At 35.6% G+C, this 22,353-nt stretch overlaps 1 protein-coding gene across 2 annotated transcripts; it reads right to left on the minus strand.

Moving 5' to 3' along the window:
- Window positions 1–9,096: 9,096 nt before the first annotated feature.
- LOC134527205 (uncharacterized) lies at window positions 9,097–19,985 on the minus strand. Of its 2 annotated transcripts, XM_063359669.1 has the most exons (7): window positions 19,849–19,985; window positions 14,145–17,182; window positions 13,674–14,033; window positions 12,757–12,971; window positions 12,507–12,666; window positions 10,834–10,936; window positions 9,097–9,237 (listed from the first exon to the last, which is right to left on the minus strand). In XM_063359669.1, the coding sequence occupies exon 2, from the start codon at window positions 17,128–17,130 to the stop codon at window positions 15,007–15,009; it is 2,124 nt and encodes a 707-aa protein (XP_063215739.1). In that variant the 5' UTR covers window positions 17,131–17,182; window positions 19,849–19,985; the 3' UTR covers window positions 9,097–9,237; window positions 10,834–10,936; window positions 12,507–12,666; window positions 12,757–12,971; window positions 13,674–14,033; window positions 14,145–15,006. The 2 variants fall into 2 exon arrangements, with proteins under 2 accessions (XP_063215739.1, XP_063215738.1); XM_063359668.1 differs by having other exon boundaries at window positions 14,145–19,985.
- Window positions 19,986–22,353: the final 2,368 nt, after the last annotated feature.

Raw genomic sequence — 22,353 nt, forward strand, 5'->3', positions numbered from 1 at the left:
ACAGGAAGCTAAATCGGGGCGAATCTAATCATAAATGTTGTCACACACAACATGTTAAACCAGAGAATCAGTATCTGAGTACAAGAGATGCAGAGATTGTGGAGGGATTTTTTGCATATATTTATAATGAAAATCGTATAAAACCAATTTTACCAAATCTAAAATGGTGATGTCCATGTACAAAGGCTTATCAAAGGTTATCGAACCTTTCTGAAACTCTATGAGGACTAAACTTTCATCTATGATTTGTTGAGCCTTGAATGTCGGACAACCAATCAGCTCAGCTGCCCCATAAATACTGACATACCTATATATCTGTATTTGCGAGTATTCTTCAAACTTTTACCATACATATGTTTGAAAATAATCTTAAAAAACTATTTTTCGAACGGATTCGCAGCCTGGGCGTGACACTCAGCATTAAAGGCCATGTATTCCTTCATCCAGGCCACCTGCTCAAACCACAACATGCGGTGAACATGACCGAAGACCGCCCCATACTGAATGTAGTGCTGCAGTGTTTTAGCATGGACAACATAATTATTACACAGCACAAGAGTTAACAGTAATCGGGAAAGGTCAAATCCACTTCCACGAAATATGATGTATCACCATCTATGTCAATGGCATTGAAATCCCAACTCGCATGCTCATTCCTGGGAACCCAATGTAAATTACTCACAGGAAGCTTGTCCAACATTGTGTGAGCATACAAAGCATTTACATCGAAATATCAGATGTAAGAAGACAGAAAGGAAGGATAGTGACTGGACATGTAAACATCATTGGCTTTTGTGTGATGTCGACTTACATTGGTTATACCTCCATGAACGGCAGACTACAGGAAGATGTATATATCCGGGTCAGTTATAAGCTCAAGATGTGCACCTGTTTTAATGAGAAAATCATCCCATGCAAGCGAGGGAGCAGTAATGAATGGGCAGGATATAGTGAATAATATTTTAAAGAAACAGAACGAAATTACTCGATTATGTCAGCCAGCAAACAAGTATCTACCATAAGATAATTAAGCACATACTCTTTCAATTAAGCACAATGGAAGATGTCCCAAGCCTTTTGAGCATGAGTATAGTCCAGATAACTCATGTCCATGCCACTTATTACATTATAGAACTCTTCCCCTCTAGGTAGTGAGGCACTCTGCAATTGTTCACTAGATTTAACAAAATAATAGGGAAACACATATCTATGAGTAGTATGTAATAGGGCATACTGAAACAGGATTCAGGATGTGGTTGTGGTATCGGTGTCAGCCATCTTGAATTTGTGACGTACAAGCGGCAAAAATTCCTCAAAATTCCTGAAAAATGGCTCAAAAATTCCCGTTTTTAAAAAAAAAATGCCCGTTTTCGAGGGAAAATTAGAATTTCGAAAAACCACAAAAGTCGTTTTGCCTTTAAAACCACGAAATTCCTGATATAGGCTTAAGCATCCATGTCTACAGCCTCCAATAAGCCTCTTTTAGGATTATGACGTCACCGTTGAAATTTCCGTTACGCCCGCCATCTTTAAAATCCGCAATTTTTATGTTAGAAAATCGGAATTTTTTTTAGAAATCATAAAGAAATATTTAATCGAATTGAATAATAAAACATTTATAAAATATAACTTAAAAACCACTGTTGCACTTATCATTATGGTCGCCATCTTGGTTTATATAGATGTTGCATGTTTCGTTACGCCCGCCATCTTGGTTGAGTACTATGTCATCGTTACACTTTATGTTATGTCCTTCATATTCGACCCTATTAATGTTGCAATTACCGATATGGTCGCCATTTTGAAATTTAGACGCCATCTTGGAAATCCATAATTTTTATGTTAGAAAATCAGGAAAAATTCCAAAATTCATCAAAAATTTAACTTAATAGAATTCTGATTGACTAGATCGATTCCCATCCTTGGTTCGAAACCGGTGAGGGCAAAGAAATAAAAAAAAACATCAGATCCTTCCTCCACAGAAGCCATCTACAGACTGACCTACCACCAATATCAAGGTATATATATCGTCAGCTGGTATGACGTCATGTCCACTATCTTGTCTTCGTCCGCTGGACACCGTCATCTTGTTTTCGTCTGCTAGAGTGTGCTGGCGACATGTTAGTATAATTTTCTGTTCACCATACCTTTAACCTCATCTGTTGGCATTGAACTTTGTCATTGACCTTGAACCTTGACCTTGAACTTTAACCATGACCTTGAAATTTGACCTTGACCTTGTTCTTTGACTTTGACCTTGACGTCCATCATGGATCCATCATTTTATGTTCAGTACATGCTACCAGGACCTACCAACTGCTAGTGGTCATTGCCACCATCATGTTTTCGTCTGCTGGAGGACACCATATTGTGTGTACTCGTCTTACCATCATGATAGTTTTATTCTAACCTGATACAGTGCAGTAATTATTATTACTGAGGTGCCAGCCATCTTGAAATTTGGGCGCCATCTTGAAATCATGTAATTATTTAGCTAGAAATGCAAGAAAAATTACAAAAGCCTCCGAAAAATAAATTATTAATATACAACATGAATCAATGGATTCCTGTCCATGGTTCGATTCTTGACCAGTCACAGTTGTAACTTATTATTAAACAAATTTTAGGTTCTGTTTTCCGTTACCTTTCACAGAGTTTATTCATCATTCACTCTACGAAAATCAACTCAAGACAATATACCTGACCAACGAATTAAATACAGTACCGATTAGCCTAACATGAAGGTCTAATTTTTCGTTAATCTGAATAACATATAAGCCGTTCATGTACAAAGCCACACATACAGGCCAATTGTCTTCAGACCATGAGACCGAGTCATGTCAATATCAGACGTATAGGATAGTCATTACAGGTCCGCATGACCTTCTTCGTAGTTAGTTAATTATATTCAATTAGTCCATCGTGACATTTTTTAGACATACTAAAAGACCAAGTGACCTTGAAAAATATTTTAGTAACACTAAGAGGTTTTGAACTAGTAAATATTCAGTCACTACATTTTGTACTATGCGCAATCAACAAAAAGGAAGCACCGCCATCGAAAAAGCGGCACATTTGGAAGCACCGACAACGAAAAGGCAGCACCATCAACGAAAAGGCAACACATTTGTCATTGACTCCAATATTCATTGGCTCCAATATTCATTGGCTCCATTAATTCGCTCGCTCCAATATTCATTCTCTCCAATATTCATAGGCTACAATATCAATTGGCTCCAATCAGGGCCGCAACTAGGGGGGAGCAAGCGGGGCACACGCCCCGGGCGCAAAGCTGTGGGGGGCGCCGACATCGCTTGCATTGTAATTCCTTCCTACTACAACTGGTAACTGGTAAAAAGTTAGTTTTTTAACTTGCATGCCAGGAATGTCTAATCTGATTTACAATATAACGTCTCAACATATTGAATGAACAAGTCTAGTGATTACACGTACTACTTTATGGACATAGTGGGTTCATGCATGGAAGGTACAGTAGCACAGAAACTGTTACATGTAGGTATGGAAAATGCTTAAATAGCACCATTTTTCCGTGGGAGGGCCCCCGGACCCCCCGCTTTATTGGTGTGGTATGTGCAAAAAGAGTGAATTTGGGGGGGGGCCATGAATCCATTCATGCCCCGGGTGCCAGAGACTCTAGTTGCGACCCTGGCTCCAATTGCTCCAAATGATCCATCAGGCTCAAAAGGCTCCATCAGTCTTTTGGCTCCAACAGTCTTTTGGCTCCTATAGTCATTGGCTCCAATAATCATTGGCTACAATATTCATTGGCTCCAATATTCATTGGCTCCAATATTCATTGGCTCCAACTGCCTTTTGTCACAACAGCTCCAATGATATTAGGCTAGAATGCTACGAGTCATAGAGACTATGTGGCTACAAGTCTACGAGTCTAAAAGGATCTAGCTGGTTCCGAGTTACACATGGCTGCAAGACTGCATGACTAAAAGACCGCATGGTTACGAAACTACATGTCTATGAAGCTACAATGATACAAGTCTACTCGGCTCCAAAAGCTCCAACAGCTCCAACACGCAATGTACGCAATGTACGCGCAATACATGCAATTTACGCGCAATAAATGTAATGATTACACAGTACACACAGGAAACGAAATGAAGAAATAGTACACACACAGAAAAAAACGGAATATACACACAGTACACACAGGAAACGGAACGTACACACAGTACACACAGGAAACAGAACGTACACAGTACACACAGGAAACGGAACGTACACACAGTACACACAGGAAACGTAACGTACACACAGTACGCACAGGAAACGGAACGAACACACAGGAAACGGAATGATCACACATACGTTAGCGGAAAACACAGGCTTAGTTGGAAATCAGAATACAAGAAATAAAAACATTAAATTTTTACTTTCAATATTTAATTTATTTCTCAACATTACACAAATACAAGTAAAAGAAGCCATTATGTAGCCAGCTTTCCTCAGTTCTTTGAGTATGAAGGATATTTCTTTGATGCACGAATAGTTTCCTGCACAAAGTGAGCCATGTAGAAGTCTTAGCCGGTCAACCAATATGTTTGGATCTTTCCATGATGTGTAATCAATCTCGTCTCCCACCATCTTACTTGCTTGTTTATTATACATACTTTTAATATCACAATCGTCCCAGTGATCATAATAAGCATTATCAGATTTATTTATTATAACACGACGTTTCCATCATTTCGGTCTCAGGACACCGTCACATTCTTCGATCTTGTCAGTCTATGCCTTTGTCAACAGCCTCAGATTCACTGTAACAATCACTGTAGAAGACATCCTCTTCACCCAGATTACCGTATGAATTCGATATCGATGATGTCGAAGTGTCTTTATCATCTTCTTGCTTCCTTTTTAGGAGTCCATCATTTTTACAAATAATGGAGGATCTACTGAATATAGGCTTGAATGTATTCTCACTTTTCACGGTGTTGATACTTCCATTAGTTTCAGTCTTCCCGAAGCCATCATCATTCTTCAATTTATTTTCTTCGTCACAATCGGGTGAGCTAATACCATCTCGCTCAGGACAAGGAAAATTATAGTCGTAATGCAGATCACTCTTCTTTAGTCTAGTGGATCCATCGATGTCCTCTATGCCGTAAGTAGGCTTCGCTTTACATGTTCTATCATGTCTGTTTAAGTTGTCAATTCGTGTTAACAACCTGTTACACCGATTACAGCTTAACATTTTGCGTAGTGGGTTTTTAGCACAATCATTCCTCTCATGACGTCTAGCATTCCTTCTCATGACAAAATCCTTGCCACAGTATCTACAGCGGATTCCTTCCGATTCAGCTGCATTTAACAAACCATGATACATGATAGCTTCTGTGACTAATGTTAGATACAAACTGACAGTTTTCCATTTGGAACCATTTTTTAAATAGAATTTTTTAAATAGTTCATCAGCGAGAGTTAAGTTATCTAATGCAAAGCAAATTGATGCAAGTAGTTCCGCTTTTCAACAACAGATGACGCCACGTGTTGCTTGCAGGTAAATAATATTTTTTTTTTATGCAGGATGCAGGATGCTCACTAACGATCGCAATATAGGGACGTTTTGCTAGACTCCAAGGAGAAGGAAGTTTGTTCTTCCAGTTAGTGCTTCTCAGATTTCTCAGAGCATATTACTAGACTGATTAATAATATATTTTTTATTATTTCCACCTCATAAAAATATTGCAAGTGTCGATTTAGTAGCAGAAAATCACTAATTAAATGTAACTTTGAATAATAAGACATTTCTCATTAAGAGTAAAATTCCTTCATGGAGAGATGGGTTTCTCAGAAATAACCAGAAGCACTTGAAGAAACCACAGGAACGATCGCAATCACACGAAAAAAAAAAAAAAAACATCATAATATTGACAAGAATAATCAGGAGCACACGGAGAAAAACCATCATAATATTGACAAGAATAATCAGGAGCACACGGAGAAAAACCATCATAATATTGACAAGAATAATCAGGAACTCACGGAGAAAACCACCACACATTTTCTTTGATAAAATAAAATTAAAAAAAAAAAAATTTAAAATAAAAACATTACAAAAAAAATACAAAAGCTGATTTTGATAGCTTGTGAACTTCTTATTGTTGGAGCAAAGATAGAGTTCTAGATCAAGCCAATGCATTATTTTTTTACATTGCAAGCGCTCTCGCCCCAGCGCGACATGTCTGGTTATTTTTATCCCTACCCCCCAGACCTATGTCTCCCAGAGCGTACACCCGCCATGGCAGCATTTCGGCGCTTTTCAGTTTTAACTCAAACACAATTATCAGGCTAGTATTCAAATAATAATAATGTATAAAAATTCGTTTAAATACAGTTTTAATTGATAAACACTCTTCAAACCTCACCTCATACACACATATCGTCGCCTGATTGGCAAAAGGGCGAATGTTACATTTTTTTTACGATTTTTAGTTTTAATGTTGGTAAAATTCTTTAAAATTCAATACACATCCCGGCAAAGGGACGATTGTATGTGTATGTTAGGCACTGTGCTATGTATAAAAAAAAATAATCTCACTTGGGGCGAAAGTTACACTTACATCCTGGCAAGAGGGCCAACGTCCATAAGATTCTAGGTTATTATAGCGCATGCATTTGTACACGTACAAGTTATTGCGTGTAAACAAATTCATTAATGTTATTTATTGCTTCTATCACTGTTTTATAACATAAAAAATATTATAACAAAAATCATTACCATAAAAAGAAAAACTGACACTAGTATTCATGGAAATTTACCTCTTCCCCATACAACACAGAAACGTTGTAACAACGTTGCTGTAACGTTTCCACAAAAAGTTGCAACGTTGCTGCAACGTTCAGTAATGTTGAGGCAACGTTGTGGCAACGTTGCTACAACATTCAAATGTCCCACTTTTGCAACGTTGCTAGAGGGACGTTGCTGCACCGTTGCAAGCTGGATGTTGCTGCAACGTTGCAAGAGGGACATTGCTGCAACGTTGCAAGCCGGATGTTGCTGCAACGTTGCAAGAGGGATGTTGCTGCAACGTTGCAAGCCGGATGTTGCTGTAACATTGTAAGAGGGACGTTGCTGCAATGTTGCAAGAGGGACATTGCTGCAACGTTGCAAGAGGGACGTTGCTGCAACGTTGTAAGCAGGATGTTGCTGCAACGTTGCAAGAGTTACATTGCTGCAACGTTGCAATTTGAATGTTGCTGCAGCGTTGCAAGTGCATCGTTGCGACAACATCGCAAGCGAACCATCACAACATTGCAGGTGTGAGGTTGTCACATTGCCATAATGACTTCACGACGTTGCCAGTGTAGGGCGTTGTCACAAATTTGCAGCACCGACATTGCTGCGTGTGTACATTGCCGCTATGTTGATACCTGGATACTGCTACTGCAGTTATTTGTATACCTTACTAATGCCCAGTACAGTAGTCTGTTATGCACATTATTTAACAAAGTAATGCTGTACAGAAAATATTGCTACAGATCAAAATGTTGACACATTTCCATTAGAATGTAGCTTCAACATATGAAGGTGAAAAAGTTGCAAAATTGAAATTAATTTTTATCATACCACAATTCAAAGTGGAATCTTTAGGACATAGAAATTCTAAATTTGATTCGAGGTAGAGTATTTTTAACATTGCAATTATTGATGTTGGAACAAGATGAAGAAACTATGTACATTTTTTATTACCAAGTATAAAAATAAATTTAAAGCAAGCATTATATCAACAAACTATAGAAATCAAACTTATTATTCCCAGTATGTTTTATATTTTCCTAAACTGCTGACCAGATTTCAGGATAGAATATTTAGTCTGTTAGGAAACGTACCAGTCAGTCTTCCTACAGGTCCTCCAAAATTTGTTAAATAACATGTTTATAAAATAGAAACTCAGCTTCCAAAACTTTCACTGAAATTGAGTATATTAAAAACAGTTATTAATTTTTTAACTAATATATTTTTAAAAAACATTGACAGGGTGCAAGTGACAGTATTAAGTGATATAAAATGTAATAAGAACTGGATTGTTTTGGTTAATTAGTGAAATTTCTACACAGCTGAAAGTTTCAGCATACCATTTATCTGTTCTATGTACATGTGTTAATGACTGCAGCTTTAAAATAAACTCACTTCGAACTTTTTCAAAAAGGTTTAGGACAACCAAAAATTAATGTGTCTGATAGTAATACTTGCTTGTGTAGAACATGATAGAGAAATGCTACTGTTGTACATTCATCAAAGTAAATACTTTAGATCTCAGTTTCAGAAAAACTTCCCTGCCCAAAAATGATTGGCATGCCTACAATTCAATTGTCAGTGAACTCTATGATGCATTTTTCATTACTTAGTGATGGAGTCATAGATGTACTGTTTCAAATGAGACTGCATAACTAATTGCTATTATTAGTTAAAAAATTTTAAAATGTTATTACTTAGTAATCATGTATAGAAAATGGAATGTCAGGTGACCATGCCATAATACTAGTGCAAGCATTGAGACCTGTCTCGAACAATAACAGGTAAAAGGTCAAGTGGCCTAAAGCTATATATTGGTAATCGTTATGCACTTGTGCCCCAACACCCTATGTACTTGCCTGAAGACAGTAACAGATTCCTGTTTCCAAAACATCCCACTGTCGTTTCTGGAAACTTCAGTTTATATATGTTCATTGTCTGCCAGTGACACTTTTTTTCTGAGTCACCAAGTTATTTAGCCATTGTTTTGCAATTCCTGTTTGTAACATTCAACTTTTAACACACTTTGCATGTATAACATCGCAAAACATTCCTTGAAATGTAATATTACCACTAATTTACAATCCTTTTCATTTTTATTTTTTCAGCTCTTTTCAGAAATTTTACATCAGGGTTTCACTGGTATTGTACTGCTTACAGCTACAAATTTGGTTTATTAATTTTCAAGGTATATATGGATTGCAAATTTGTTAAAAGTAGGAATGGGTCAAGTTCAAATTTGTTTTTGTTATGGTTTAACAAAGGGCCCATTCAAATGAGGTACATACAAACAAGCACATCATTAATTGAACATTCTATAATTAAGTTGTAAGGTTCCAATTTATTGTTTTTTTATACTGTCACATATTTACATTCATCCCTTTTTCATACGTATTTACATTTTCAAGCAAGCTTGCTATCACTTGCTGCAGGCTGCAGACGTATCATGTAAACGTGATTTCCTGTAAATTAAAAAAATTAATAAATTAATTTAGTCTAAAATTATTTCTACATGTTTACTGAGTTTCCTATTGACTTAGTGCATTAATAATACTACATATGGATAGGAATTTTTGGAGGTTGGATTTTTTAAATTGTAGCATGAGAAAATATTGAAACATACAAAATCATTTATATTTCCCATAATTGTATTTTTGATAAAATTTTACTAACAAGAGTAATTCATATTATTACAATTTACGTGAGTAAAGACAAAATGGCATTTCAGCCCTCTCTCTATTCATTTGGTAAGCAAACAAACTAAGAGTATTTAAATGTGTGAATTGACTGAGCACAGAAGTAAAATCTTAAGGATGAAAATGAATAAAGCACGTAGGGTGAATAAGTCCACGTGCACCGGGCGTTTTGGCACTGCAGATCACAAAATTAACACATGCTACCCTACACCCATTCCAAGCACCGTGAACGTCTAATCTGTGCTTAGCTTGCTATGCCTATATTACTAGCTATAGTAGCAGATAGGAGCATAGGCACAGCAAGCTAAGCACAGATTATACGTTCACGGTGCTTGCAATGTGTGCAGGGTAGCATATAGTAGCAGTGATAACCAACAGCAGGTGATGTTTTACAGCCAATGCCTTTCTTCCATTGTGATAACATACAGGATCAATCAATACACAGTAGGACATTTTTAGTCTCACATTTTCTCTGTTCTGCACAGATAAAATATAAAACTAAAATTTATTTTTATCTCTCCAGATAGAGATAAAAATAAATGCAATTATGTTTTCGTTGTGCATGTGCAGTGCTTGCTTCACATTACTTTTTCATCGTGTAGTATATAGAGTATAACTGCATAGCAGAAAACTGTTACACGCCAAATTTACATTATTTTCTAATAATATTTTACATTCCCACCAAACATGATACTAAAAGTTGAGTGCAGTTTGTAATGACCATTTTGTGAACACGGATCTTTGTGTCTCAAAAGTGCTGACTTTTATATTTGAAACGATATATTGCCTCCTAAAAACACCGAAAAATTCCTATCTCGAAAATGGTAAGTAATTAGTTCTTACATTTTTTAGCCTTAGGCTAGAGCACACTAGTTCTAAAATTTCTTATTAAAGGGACGAGAGGTGAAACATTATAATTAAATATTAACAATCATGTGAATTCAAGGCCCATTTTCCTCTTCCCACTGACAAAGAACCAACAACTTTGAATTAAGCAACACTTGAGTACTGGTATCTATTCTCACAATTCAATCTCATATACATAAGTAAATAGGTGTCTTCCAAATAAATAGTTAACTTTTTGTTTCACTGAAAATAAAATTTTACAACTCACTCCTACTTAACACATTCACGCAAGAATTTCAAGGATATACAGTTAGGTATTTATAGTACAACCCCCATGTTACACATTGTGCATTTTACACTAACTTCCTTAGGTGGCAAAATCAGCTCTGTATTACATCTTTTTTTACACTTTACACTTTTTTGTCCTTAGAGGAGAGTAGTATATTGATGACTACATAAAATCAATTGTTGCACAAACACTGGAACAGTAAATATAATAATCAATATTTCACATACTGAATGCTCCTTGACAATCTTGTCCTTGCATGCTTCAGCCATGCAGCGACTCTGTCGCCTACTGCTTTCTCAGTAGCATCACGAACATGACAGCGTACAACACCTAAGAAAAAGTTTACGTAAATAAACTTGTGTCACATTAACACAGTAACTTGTTAAGAATTCAGTAAATAATACCAAAATTGTAAGAAACTATGTATGTGGATATCTCAACATGTGGATATCTATTAGTTCTGTATCACAAACTACCAAAATTTATTTTCAATACAAAAACATGAACTATTTATAGTTACTTTGTTATAGAATAAACATACACAAAACAAATGAAACAGCAGGTGTTTGGCCTCCTAAGCAAAATATCTGTTGAGGGCTACATAGTTGGATCACAACACAAAACTTGGCTACCTAACACCGAAGGTGTGATAAAATTAATATTACGTCAAATGTAATTAACATGCTATTTCAAGAAACCTGAAAAGTGAAAATACATAATAAGTACTTATGATTTTTTACTAACCTTTATTATTTCACTAGATGTACCCGGCATGCGCTGCAATGCCCATTTTCCACTTATTTGCCTGCCCACCCATCCACCTATTTTCCTAATTGTCCCCTAACACACCCACACACCTCTTTATCCCTGTCCCCCTATCCAACAAACTCCTTCCCCCTTTCCACTACCCACCTACCTCTATACCTCTTTCCACTACCCACCCAACTTTCCACCTCTTTCCACTACCCACCCACATCTTTCCCCCTTTCCCACTCTAACACCTACGTGTGCAGATCTATAATGTTATAAATGTTGCATTTATCTTCTACTTCCAAGTAAGTTTTAGAATTATGACTGACAGTTCTGGTCAGTCGGTTACTAAATATGAAGCATTAAGCATTTAATGTGAAGCCTGATAAAGCTGGTTCATAATTACATAAATATTTCAAGACACATTTAAAATACATACTTTGTATTTTTTTCAACACAGAACAAAAATTAAACACTAGCCTTCAGCAACTCTTTATTTAAAACAGATAGAAAAAAATAGGAAACATTTTCTGTAATATACTGTTGACTAAATATCAACTGTACCAATCAGTGTTAGTGTTGATGATTGTATCATTTGTGCATTCAGAGAGGGCATTTTTTTTTAAAGTTTATCTGAAAAGTATGACAGACAACTGAAAAAACTTATCTCTGTTAACTTCGATTCTTTCTGAGATGTTATTCGCCATTTTGAATCTCGAAATGAAGCTTGCACCTACGCCCCCCATTATCAAAACCCTTGCTTACTATTGTCACTCGGAAGAGATTAGAGGTGATCAGCCACAGTGGATTGTAAGCTATTTACAATCAGACTCTGGGACAGTACTACCTGACGGAAGCTCTCTTAGATATAGTTAAGCATGGAATTTGGGGGGGGGGGGGGAGGTTAATAGGAATCTAGCTGTGAGTAGCCCTTGTCACAATATTATACTTAAAATCCTTTTCATTTAGAATTGTTTGTAAATAAAAAAACTCAATGCTGAAAAAGTTATGGGAAACAGCTAGTTATTGATATTCTGTGTTTTCTGAAGTAACAGCACATTAATAGACATGACAATTTCGAGTATGTATCAAAATAAGCTTATTAAAGAACCAATATAACTGACAAAAATAAAATTTAATGTGTACTTACTTATAACCACTTCAGATAATTTTAGGTTTTTAAATGTTTTCTTCCCTTTGAAACCGAAATAGCTGTATTCCATAGCGACTTCATTAGATAAAATCTTTTTCATTACTGAAAATGTTACATCTGTGATATTTACTCCACCTAGAGTTTTCAAGTAGAATACCTAGAACAGAAGTTTTATTATTTAGTTTTGTTATGCAAACAAGTATATAATTAGAAAGATTATAGTGGTATGATTCAAATTATACTTTACCACTGAATCAAAATAAGAAGGGTTTTCCAGCAGCAACTCAAGTTCTTCTACAGCTGTCAATGATGCTAGCGGAAACATATTGCTTGGAATCCGCTCTGATGGTTGTTCACAAACTGTAGTCAGTTTAGCGCTTTCCAGATTTCTAAGTTTTTCTTCCAATGACTCAAGTTTATATGTTATTATGTTCAGCTTTTTGAGTACCAACTTCTCAAATTCTGGAAACATCAAAACAAACTTCGTTTTCAGGAAGAACATAATTTGTCATCAAGAAAGTAATAGTCTATAGTTAATTCAGGCTACTTTTCACATTCTTTAAATCAACAGTTGAAACAAATACCCAGTTCGTACAACCCTTCTGTTGTTATCAAATAGTGAAAAATGTAAATACAGCAAAGTAGGAAAAAACTAGTAAAAAATTTCTACATATAAATGCATTGAACATTCTACTCAACTTGCAGAGTTGTTTATACGCAAGTAACCAAAATGCTACTACAGAAAAATTACACTCTTCTGATTTGGTGTTGGCAATTACCACTTAATCAATATTTTAATGAGAGTTTTCAAAATGTATTGCATAGATCACATGAATACACTTCAGTGTTTTTATTACGTGAAGAATCATATGAATTATATAGTATCGCCTTGTTTACCTTAACTATATCATATCCTAAGCATCTAGAATTATAATAGAAACTTGAAATACTGGTACTTAAATATAAGTGTACACAAACATTCTTTGCTGCTTTTTATGTTTATATATGCAGATAATTATGGAATATTTTGGGTCCAAATCAAATGTAAACAAGACTAAATTTTTGTATATAACAGGCAAAAGAATAATAGGAGTAGGGCTGTCAGAAGTTCTCAAATGAACTTGAAAAAACTAGGCTATACAAAATTAGAAAATAACCATTTACCTGTTGACACTCCAGCTTCTTTACGCTGTACAGTGACCTCCATGGGCGAAGCGCTACCAACAGAATTATTTACCCCAGAAGTTTGTTTCATAGTAGGCTCATTACTTCTAAACTTAGTGCTCATCCACTCTTTTTGTGTTGATGCACATTGTGGTCTGAATGAGTTCGGGCATTTGGGCAACGGTGGCAGCAGTGACTGACTAGTTTCTTCCTCCAATTCTGTTTCAGAGTCTTCTGTCTCTGGAACTCTTTTTGCTCTCATTTGCCTTTTTTTCCTTTTATTCAAGCTGTCTGGTCCACTTTCAACATCAGAAAACCGTTCACACAATTTTAATTTGTGAACTGCATTCTCGTAGGTATCTGAAAATATTAACACTTGGAAAATATTTTTTGCTGCAGTACTTAAACATACTATAATGCACAGACACAACAGTTAGTACATCAAGCCTTATACCTTACAAAAAATCTTACCTGATTCTCCAAATATTCTCAGAATGTTTAGAGATAACCATTCAGGTGATGGTGGTTCTGCATTGCAAATGGCCTTCATCAGTTTTGTCTGAGATTCAGTATCTGGCCAATAGCATAATTCTCCTTCTTGCAGCCAAATTCCAGGCACTACTTGCAGCCCATCTTCAAATTGCACTACGTGAAATTTATTCATCTCCTATTTTTGAGAAACTGATTCAATACACCACACTTTTACGCACACACATCATTTATATATTATATGGCAATTCAGATACTTATGACTGACAGTCACAATACAATACTGCATTAAAAAAAGTATATATATATATGTTTAGATAATATACAGCACACACAAATATGTGTCACAGTAATATATCCAGGTTCTCAATCCAGTAGACTGCAGAGGAATTTAAGGTCAGAAGGTCCACTTCATCCCTGAGAATGTCCTGTCTCTGCGTACACAGGCTATATGTGAAACATGTGTGGGTCCCCAGTTGCATTCTGCTGAAGACATTTTACACCTCTTGTACATTAAGTCTGCAATTCTATGTAGGGTTCTCACTTTGCGTACCTGTTGAGCTATAACTACCTAAATAGTTTGTTACAGGCCCTTACTGGGGACCGCATGTAGAAATTTGTATAACAGGCAATGCCTCCAAACAGTAAACACTTAATGGCAAATAGCCACAAGAATATTCTTTGTCTTATCAATGATTCGTATGAATTTTTCACAATATCAAATTATCTACAACTCATTACACAGATTTGAAATATTTAAAGTTCATGTTTGATACCATGCAAAATGAGCAGAAGACTAGTTTTTCCGAGAATGTATTAAAGGTAATACAATATGTTTACCTTTTTAGTATATATTCCACATTTTGCAACAAATCATGTCTACTGGCCATGATTTGAGCACATGCATTTTGTTGACAATGTTAATACCTAACAAATTTGAATCACATGGCTTAACATAAAGGCTTCTCTGAGACAAATTTTCGTAGCCCACAATGAAATACCCATCTCTTTGACAATATATAATGTTTTGTACTGACACTGTTGTTCCATTATACAGGAAACAGCAATTATTTTTTTCACTACTAATAATATCAATACTAAATAAATTATTCTTGTAACATCTGTATTGCTCCTTTGGCTGCAAATCAGGTGGTACAGGACCATCTGTGTGTGGATGATAAAATTCACATATCTTCTCTACTGGTGAAGATGATAGACTTATGTTCTGTTCTATGTATCTTCGAGATAATTGCTCTAATGGTTTCTCATTTTTACGGATCAATTTTTTTAATGTTTGCATATAACTTTCAAACCGAAAAGCACTAAACAAATCTAGTGGGCCATACTTCAGAACATCCTCACTCAGATGCAGAAGTCCATGAACATTATGGGATATGTTTTCATTTCCATACAAGATCCCAAAAGACTGCACAAAATGTTTCAGTAACTTGCTAGCATACTGTACACTACATTCTGAAACTCGAGGACTTACGAGAAGTGATACTGCAACATGCAGGGTAAGAAAATGTGTATATACATCCTTGGTTAGGTATTCTTTCATAACAACAGGACCAGTATATAAAAGAAACTGGCGGAACTCTGTGGCCTTCCAGTTATTAATTTCTGCTAGTGATCTTGGTGACCTGCTGAAATCATTGGGAATGCAGCCCTTTATTTCTAAAAGTGCTTTTGAAACTTCAGAAACCATTTTTGAAGATAAACGTACTGACAAAGAACCTTTCATCCACAATATTAACATTTTTTTCATTACACCTAAACATACTAGGTGCATGTAATCAAAAGGAACACTGGAAACAGGACCAAAATGTGGAATCTGTGTCAATATTGTTGCACCCATATGAAAATCTTCATCAGTGTTGCTGACGAAATCTTCATCGCACCTTTTGTTAAAATTTATCCCAGGAAAACAAACTCTTCTTTCTTTGTACTGCCCTTGAACAGTACACTTAACACAGCTGTTATATCCACTATGACCTTTAATGTACAATACAAATGCTTTAGCTGGTGCATCACAGATCAATGCATGAATTTTTACTGCTGTTGTTTCGTTTTCTACAATAATACCATAGTGAACTAAATGTGAAGCCTCAGTAACAAATGTTTGTAGAAAATCATTGGCACTTCTCGGTTTTTCATAACCATGATACACACCCACAACACATACTTTGTTCAATGCAGGTGAAGAGCATAATATTGGCCAAATGCAACTAGAGGATGATTTAGACAATGGTAAACCATCTATGTTTACCAGTAGCTGCAAATATGTATTATCAATGTTGTACTTCTTCAAATCACAAATTATTTCCCTGCAAGCTTTTTCCAGCCCAAAGTGACAGTACTTCCCAGGTGGCATGTCATGAATGAAGATACTTCGAGGCGTGTTCAACAAGGTACGAGCATCTTTAGGTATTTCATGTATAGGTAAATGTGGTTTAATTATTTTTAATAGAGAAGAGACAGCATTTTGAGGAATATTGTACTCAGGTGCCCATAATGCAACATGTTTTCTCAAATTTAAATCAACAGGGACACTGTCCAAATTACATGGTCGACATACTACTTCCTCAACGTTATTATCTGAATCACTGCTGAATACAACGTCTGTACTCCTGCCATCACAAAATTTATCATCATTGTTTGTAATTCGTGATTGTGATGTTTGTTCTTGTTCCGTGCCATGTATCACTGAACTGTCTGCATCATTATTGTATGTAGCCCTACTTGTTGTTTGGAGAAAATCTGAACTATGAGCAATGCGGGAGTTCAATATTTTGTGAGAAATACAATTACCACTATCATTTTCTTGAGGTAATGTACTGATGTCATTATGATGTACATACACTGCATGTTCTGTTTCATTCTCTGTAGCATTGTAAATTAATCGGTTGAAATGTCTTTTTGAAATGCATGCTATTGATTTCCGCTTTCTTTTGCCTGCACCATACATTGTCGTTAAATCTTGTCTACAAATTCATTTGATTCCAATGGTATCTTCAACACTAGTGATTAAAACAAAAACACAAGTTAGGCAGGTTTGGTTTGTACACTTGCTAGCTCTGGAAACTGTGTAAGATTATACATTAAAGGGTACAAGGTATGATAAATGTGGATAACACTTTGGTAATTATATCAAATAGTAAAGACTACATTTTGCTTGAATATGCAAACAGCACACAATAAAAATTATTTACAAAAATATAATCGCATCGAATCCCAGGTACGATATACATAACCTCAAAAGAATATGGGTTTCAAACCTAAACAAAAAGTAATTAGGGGGCCTATACTAAAACAGGATAAATATGCAGCACGGGGGCTTCTCCAAAATTTTTTTTTTTTAAATACGCCTATACCTTTTTTGGGCTTTAGAGACGTCTCTTTACCTACCTTGCAAATGGTGTTGATATACCTCCAATAGTTTTTGAGAAATTGAATTTTCAAATTACGTTAAATAGCGTATGTGATAATGCAATATGCCATTATGTTTGTTAGACGTGCGGGACTGTGTGGGTGTTAAAAAAGTTTTAAAAATACGCCTATACTTTTTTTTGACTTTAGAGACGTCCGTTTACCTACATTGCAAATGGTATTTACATTCAATAGTTATTGAGAAATCAAATTTCTAATGACGTTATAAAGCCTGTAAGATCATGCAATCCGCCATGTTCATTATGTGTATGTTTTTTTGTTTTGGCGGAAAAGTCCACAAAACTACTTTTTCATAATGTAATTTTGTTAAATAAAGAATTTTTGATATTATAAGGCTAAAGATTTCATTAATTTTTGTTGCTTGTTATTATCATTAGGTAATTGTTTAATGATACATTACTAGTATGGTTTTTATAATTTTAAAATTTGCACTATAAGGCAAACGAGCATGGAATGGCGGAAGGCTACGTTTTCTGCTCACGGCTTCGAAATTGTACCCGCCTCCTACAGCCCTACATAATTAAGTAATTAAAATGTTGTTTGGTTAATATAGCAACATCAAAAATTCTGTAAAACCATGTAATTGGTTGATTGGGTTAGTAAAGCTACAATAAAAATACTACAAAAACGCGTGAACGGTTGGTTGCGTCGGCATAGCTACATGTTGAATGGTGAATTGGAATCAGACAATACAAATATTGTACAGTATTTTCAATGAAGCTATACTAACCCAACAAACCGTTTGAGTGGTTTTAAATTAATTTTTATGTTGCTAAGCTAACCTAATCGACCAATTTGGTCAAGGGAAAATGGCATGGAGATTAACGTAAAAAAATCAAAGTTGATCAGATTCACGAGGAGGAGGATAGTGGAGAAGAGAGAGTATTCATGGAAGGGGCAGGAGTTGAAGGTAGCAGAGGAGTACAAGTACCTGGGAGTAACCCTGCAGAGCGACCTGGGCTATTGTTACGTAAATAGTAGAAGTATAATAATTGCGAATAAAATAACCTATAATTTCTTGCGTTTACAAATATATAGGTACATTTAGTAAAAATACGAGCGAACCACGCGTTGCACCTCCACTTTAAACAAGATACGATGTTTGCGCGCAGAGCTATACACTGCTCAGGCGACAAGCGATAACTGACGCCCACCCGCCTTCTTTGCGGGTAAAATTACAGTTCCCCCCATCTCCACCACACCCGTGTCTAGGGATCTTCCCATCAGTCACGCACTGTACATAGGGAGTGGAGACGCACAGAAAGGGGAAAACAGGCATTTTTGGTGAGAACAGCACGGGATTGGAATGAGCTTGAGGAGAGAGCAATAAAGGGGAAGGGAGGGAGGGACTTCAGGAGGAGGCTCAGGGAGTTGAGAAGTGAAAGTTGAGAAGAAATTATCCTTGCCACCGGGTGGAAGCCCAATTGCAAGAGTACAAATTATTATTATTAATTTGAATATTTGACTGAAAATATTTCGAAGAAACGGGCACAGTCGCGAACGTGTTAAAAAATAATGGCGCTGCCTGCATTAGCACATAAGGTATACAACGGTAACTATAAACGCCGATTTTTCGAAAACTATTGAAGGCATGTTTACACCATTTGCATAATAAATAAAGGAACGTCCGTAGTTGCGAAAAACGGTAAAATCATGTTTTTAATTTTTTTTTTTCGGAGAAGCCCCCGTGCTGCATATTTACCTACAACGAAAGTGAAGTTAGCTTCGACTTCAAGTTACAATAGAAATATTGTAATTTTCAATAAGCCATATTTAAAAGTTTGAATATATTACATAAACAAATTTTATGTAGACTCAAAGAAAAAATAATAATTTTGGAGAATAGTACTCGAAGACAAAACATAATTAAAACAAAGGTCCAATACAAAGGATAATGTCATCATATTTTACTTTTAAAACGAAGTTGTAGCAGTTTTGCTTTCCACGCCAACAGCTTGTTTATGATAACCCTGCTATAAATGGTTTGTATTAACGAAACCGTGAATATATTTCGTATTATTCGTGAAGTAACAAACTCTTTACAGAATAAAATCTTAAGAAATTATTAATCGCATTACAAAACAAACTGTTCCGACAGTAAATTTCTAACCTAACAAAAGTAATACAGCGCAATTTACCGAACACACTATATACACTACATAACTTTCGTACTAAAAACACAAGAAGTAGATAGGGAAATGCAAAGTAAAAAGAAAAATACATAAAACATAAATACCTTAGCACAAAAGCTAAACTTGTATTATAACAGACAATACCTATGCTAGTTGGACAATACACCATTCAAACACGTGGAAAAACACAAAGATAAAATTCTCTTTTACATTCCGACGTTGCCAAAACGTTTTCACAACGTTGCATACTACCCACAATTCCCATTTTGTGTTCCAGCTTTTTATACTGCCAGCACCAAAAGTAATTTTATATGAAAAATTTACGTTTACTGAAATTATTCAAAGCTATTTTATTGTCATTCTGTAATATTTAAAAAGGTGTATAGTACCACTAAAAGTGTTTTCAGTGTGGATTTTTCTAACGCTAGATATTAAAGTAACAGCCAAATTGAACGTTATAAAAGGGAAGTTGCTGAAACGTTTCCACACCGTTGCTGCTAGGATGAAACATTTGTAACATTTAGAACGTTGCCACAACGTTGCAGAAGTACCTGCAACCAAAATGCAAGTATGCGACGTTGTAGCAACGTTTCTGCAACCATGTGTGTTGTATGGGTTCCATAAGGTTTTTTAACACAGAAAGAAATGTTGTTTTATTGAATTGCTATCATTTATAAACAGAAATTTATTTACATTTATTTACAAACTATTATTGTAGTATAATCAGCAGATAATGTATGCATTAAAGAAAGTTGTTTATTTATACATATGCCAAAGTGTAACCAGAGTTTTGAGTATGTTAGGACTTGTCTATGAAGCTATTATTTTACAGATGTCTGCAACTTACAGTTAAAATAAAATTTTACAACTATATGATACAAAGAGGATGCATATTTTAACCTCACATTAGCATAGGACTATGAATCTGTTGTGTGTTATAGTACTGGTATTTAGAAGAAAACAATTCTTTATTGCTTCAATTCAAGATGTCAAGAGGAATAAAACTTGTCAAGCTTGCTCTGGAAATGCAGACTACACAGGAAGAAGAATACCCAGAAAATCAAATAAACAACTGGAAGGAGATTATATATTAAACAGTGGTGCTGAAAATCTAGAAGTGCGCGTAGTAGCTAGCTGGCTCAGAATAATGTGCTTAATGAAGCACCCCCCCAGCAGACTCTCGTCTGACTGACAAGGGGATAACATCATCGCCCGTGTGGGCCGCGTGGTCCGAACGCCGCAACTTGGCATCGAACCCCGCGACCCATTAGGAGTGCCAGTGGGTCGAGCATGGTTCTTTTCCTCGCCACCGTCATAGCGACGACGCGTCGCCGGTATGATGGCGGAGTTATGACGGCCGCGTGAACATGCGAGCACGGATCCCATCGTCATATCTCTCCCGTCATCGCTAAGGCGCCTTACCTACGACGGCTTGGCAATCGATAATATGCAGAGGTTGGCAGTGAATTTACAGAAAGGATGTGTTTTATTTTGCAGTTGGTGTATCTGCTAGCAATTTACAGCCAATAGAAAACTACCTACACGAAAACAAGATTGTGTACATTAGTAAAACTTAGGCATGATGTGTCTATCGAATTATATATTTTCCACAACTATATTCAATATTTATATCATTTTTCATTGTACGCCTGTTGGTTTTCCGTAAATATAAGTTTTACAGACTATTTTTTTCTCAGTAAAACACCCGTCACGTCTCAGTCTCAAAATATAATAAAATTATTTTACATAGCAAAGTCGTTTATGATTATTAAAAAGTATATAAGAAGGTTAAGGAGTGCATTAGAAATGGTGAAAGTTTGTAGTTTTTAATATGAAATTATTATTTAGCGATCTTGTGAAACGTGTTGCCCGTTATTATTAATATTGTTTTCAATTGGCAGTTGTTATTACTTTAAATCATATGATGAAAAAATTTAAAAACACTTTTGTGACTCGACGTGAAACATTACAATACTAGACCTGATTTAATCATTATTTGGTAATTTTCGTCACCGTTAAAGTTAATTTGCCGATTTGAAGGTACCGAAACAACTCGATGTGCTATACGTACCACTGTTCAAAAAAAATACTACTGTTATTTTTAATTATATTATCATTAGACTTGTTTATAGCATATTTTCTAGTGCACTGCAAGTTTTATTCACACTATTTTGTACCGTAGCATATGTATTGGGTGAATACGTTGATAATATTATTTATTTAGCATCTTGCAAGCTTGAAACAATATAACATGAAGTCGGTGTTGTTAATTAAATGCCTGAATATAATTTATTAAGTAAACTGTAGTTGACAGTATTGTTTCTGCATTTTATAACTACCAGAAGAGTAGAGGAACTAAATATACCCTTTAATGGAATTACTTTCTTTTCACATAAGCCGCTCCTCTCACAAATTACAATTTTCGTATGAACTATAAAGACGAAACCTCTCCACTGTAAGTGAAACACTATTATTCCTACATTGTTACAATTTTATCATACTGAAAGTATTTGAGCGAATCTTAGGTGAATAAAATACTTTTCAATATGCGATACAGCAGCAGGTCGAGCATGGTTCTTTCGCTCGCCACCGTCATAGCGACGACGCGT

The sequence above is a fragment of the Bacillus rossius genome, chromosome 1 (assembly GCF_032445375.1).
Source record: "Bacillus rossius redtenbacheri isolate Brsri chromosome 1, Brsri_v3, whole genome shotgun sequence".
Lineage (NCBI taxonomy): Eukaryota > Metazoa > Arthropoda > Insecta > Phasmatodea > Bacillidae > Bacillus > Bacillus rossius.

What these genes read in the sequence shown, in the direction of transcription:
- LOC134527205 (XM_063359669.1), bottom strand. Translation starts at nt 17,130, where the DNA reads ATGTATGGTGCAGGCAAAAGAAAGCGGAAATCAATAGCATGCATTTCA.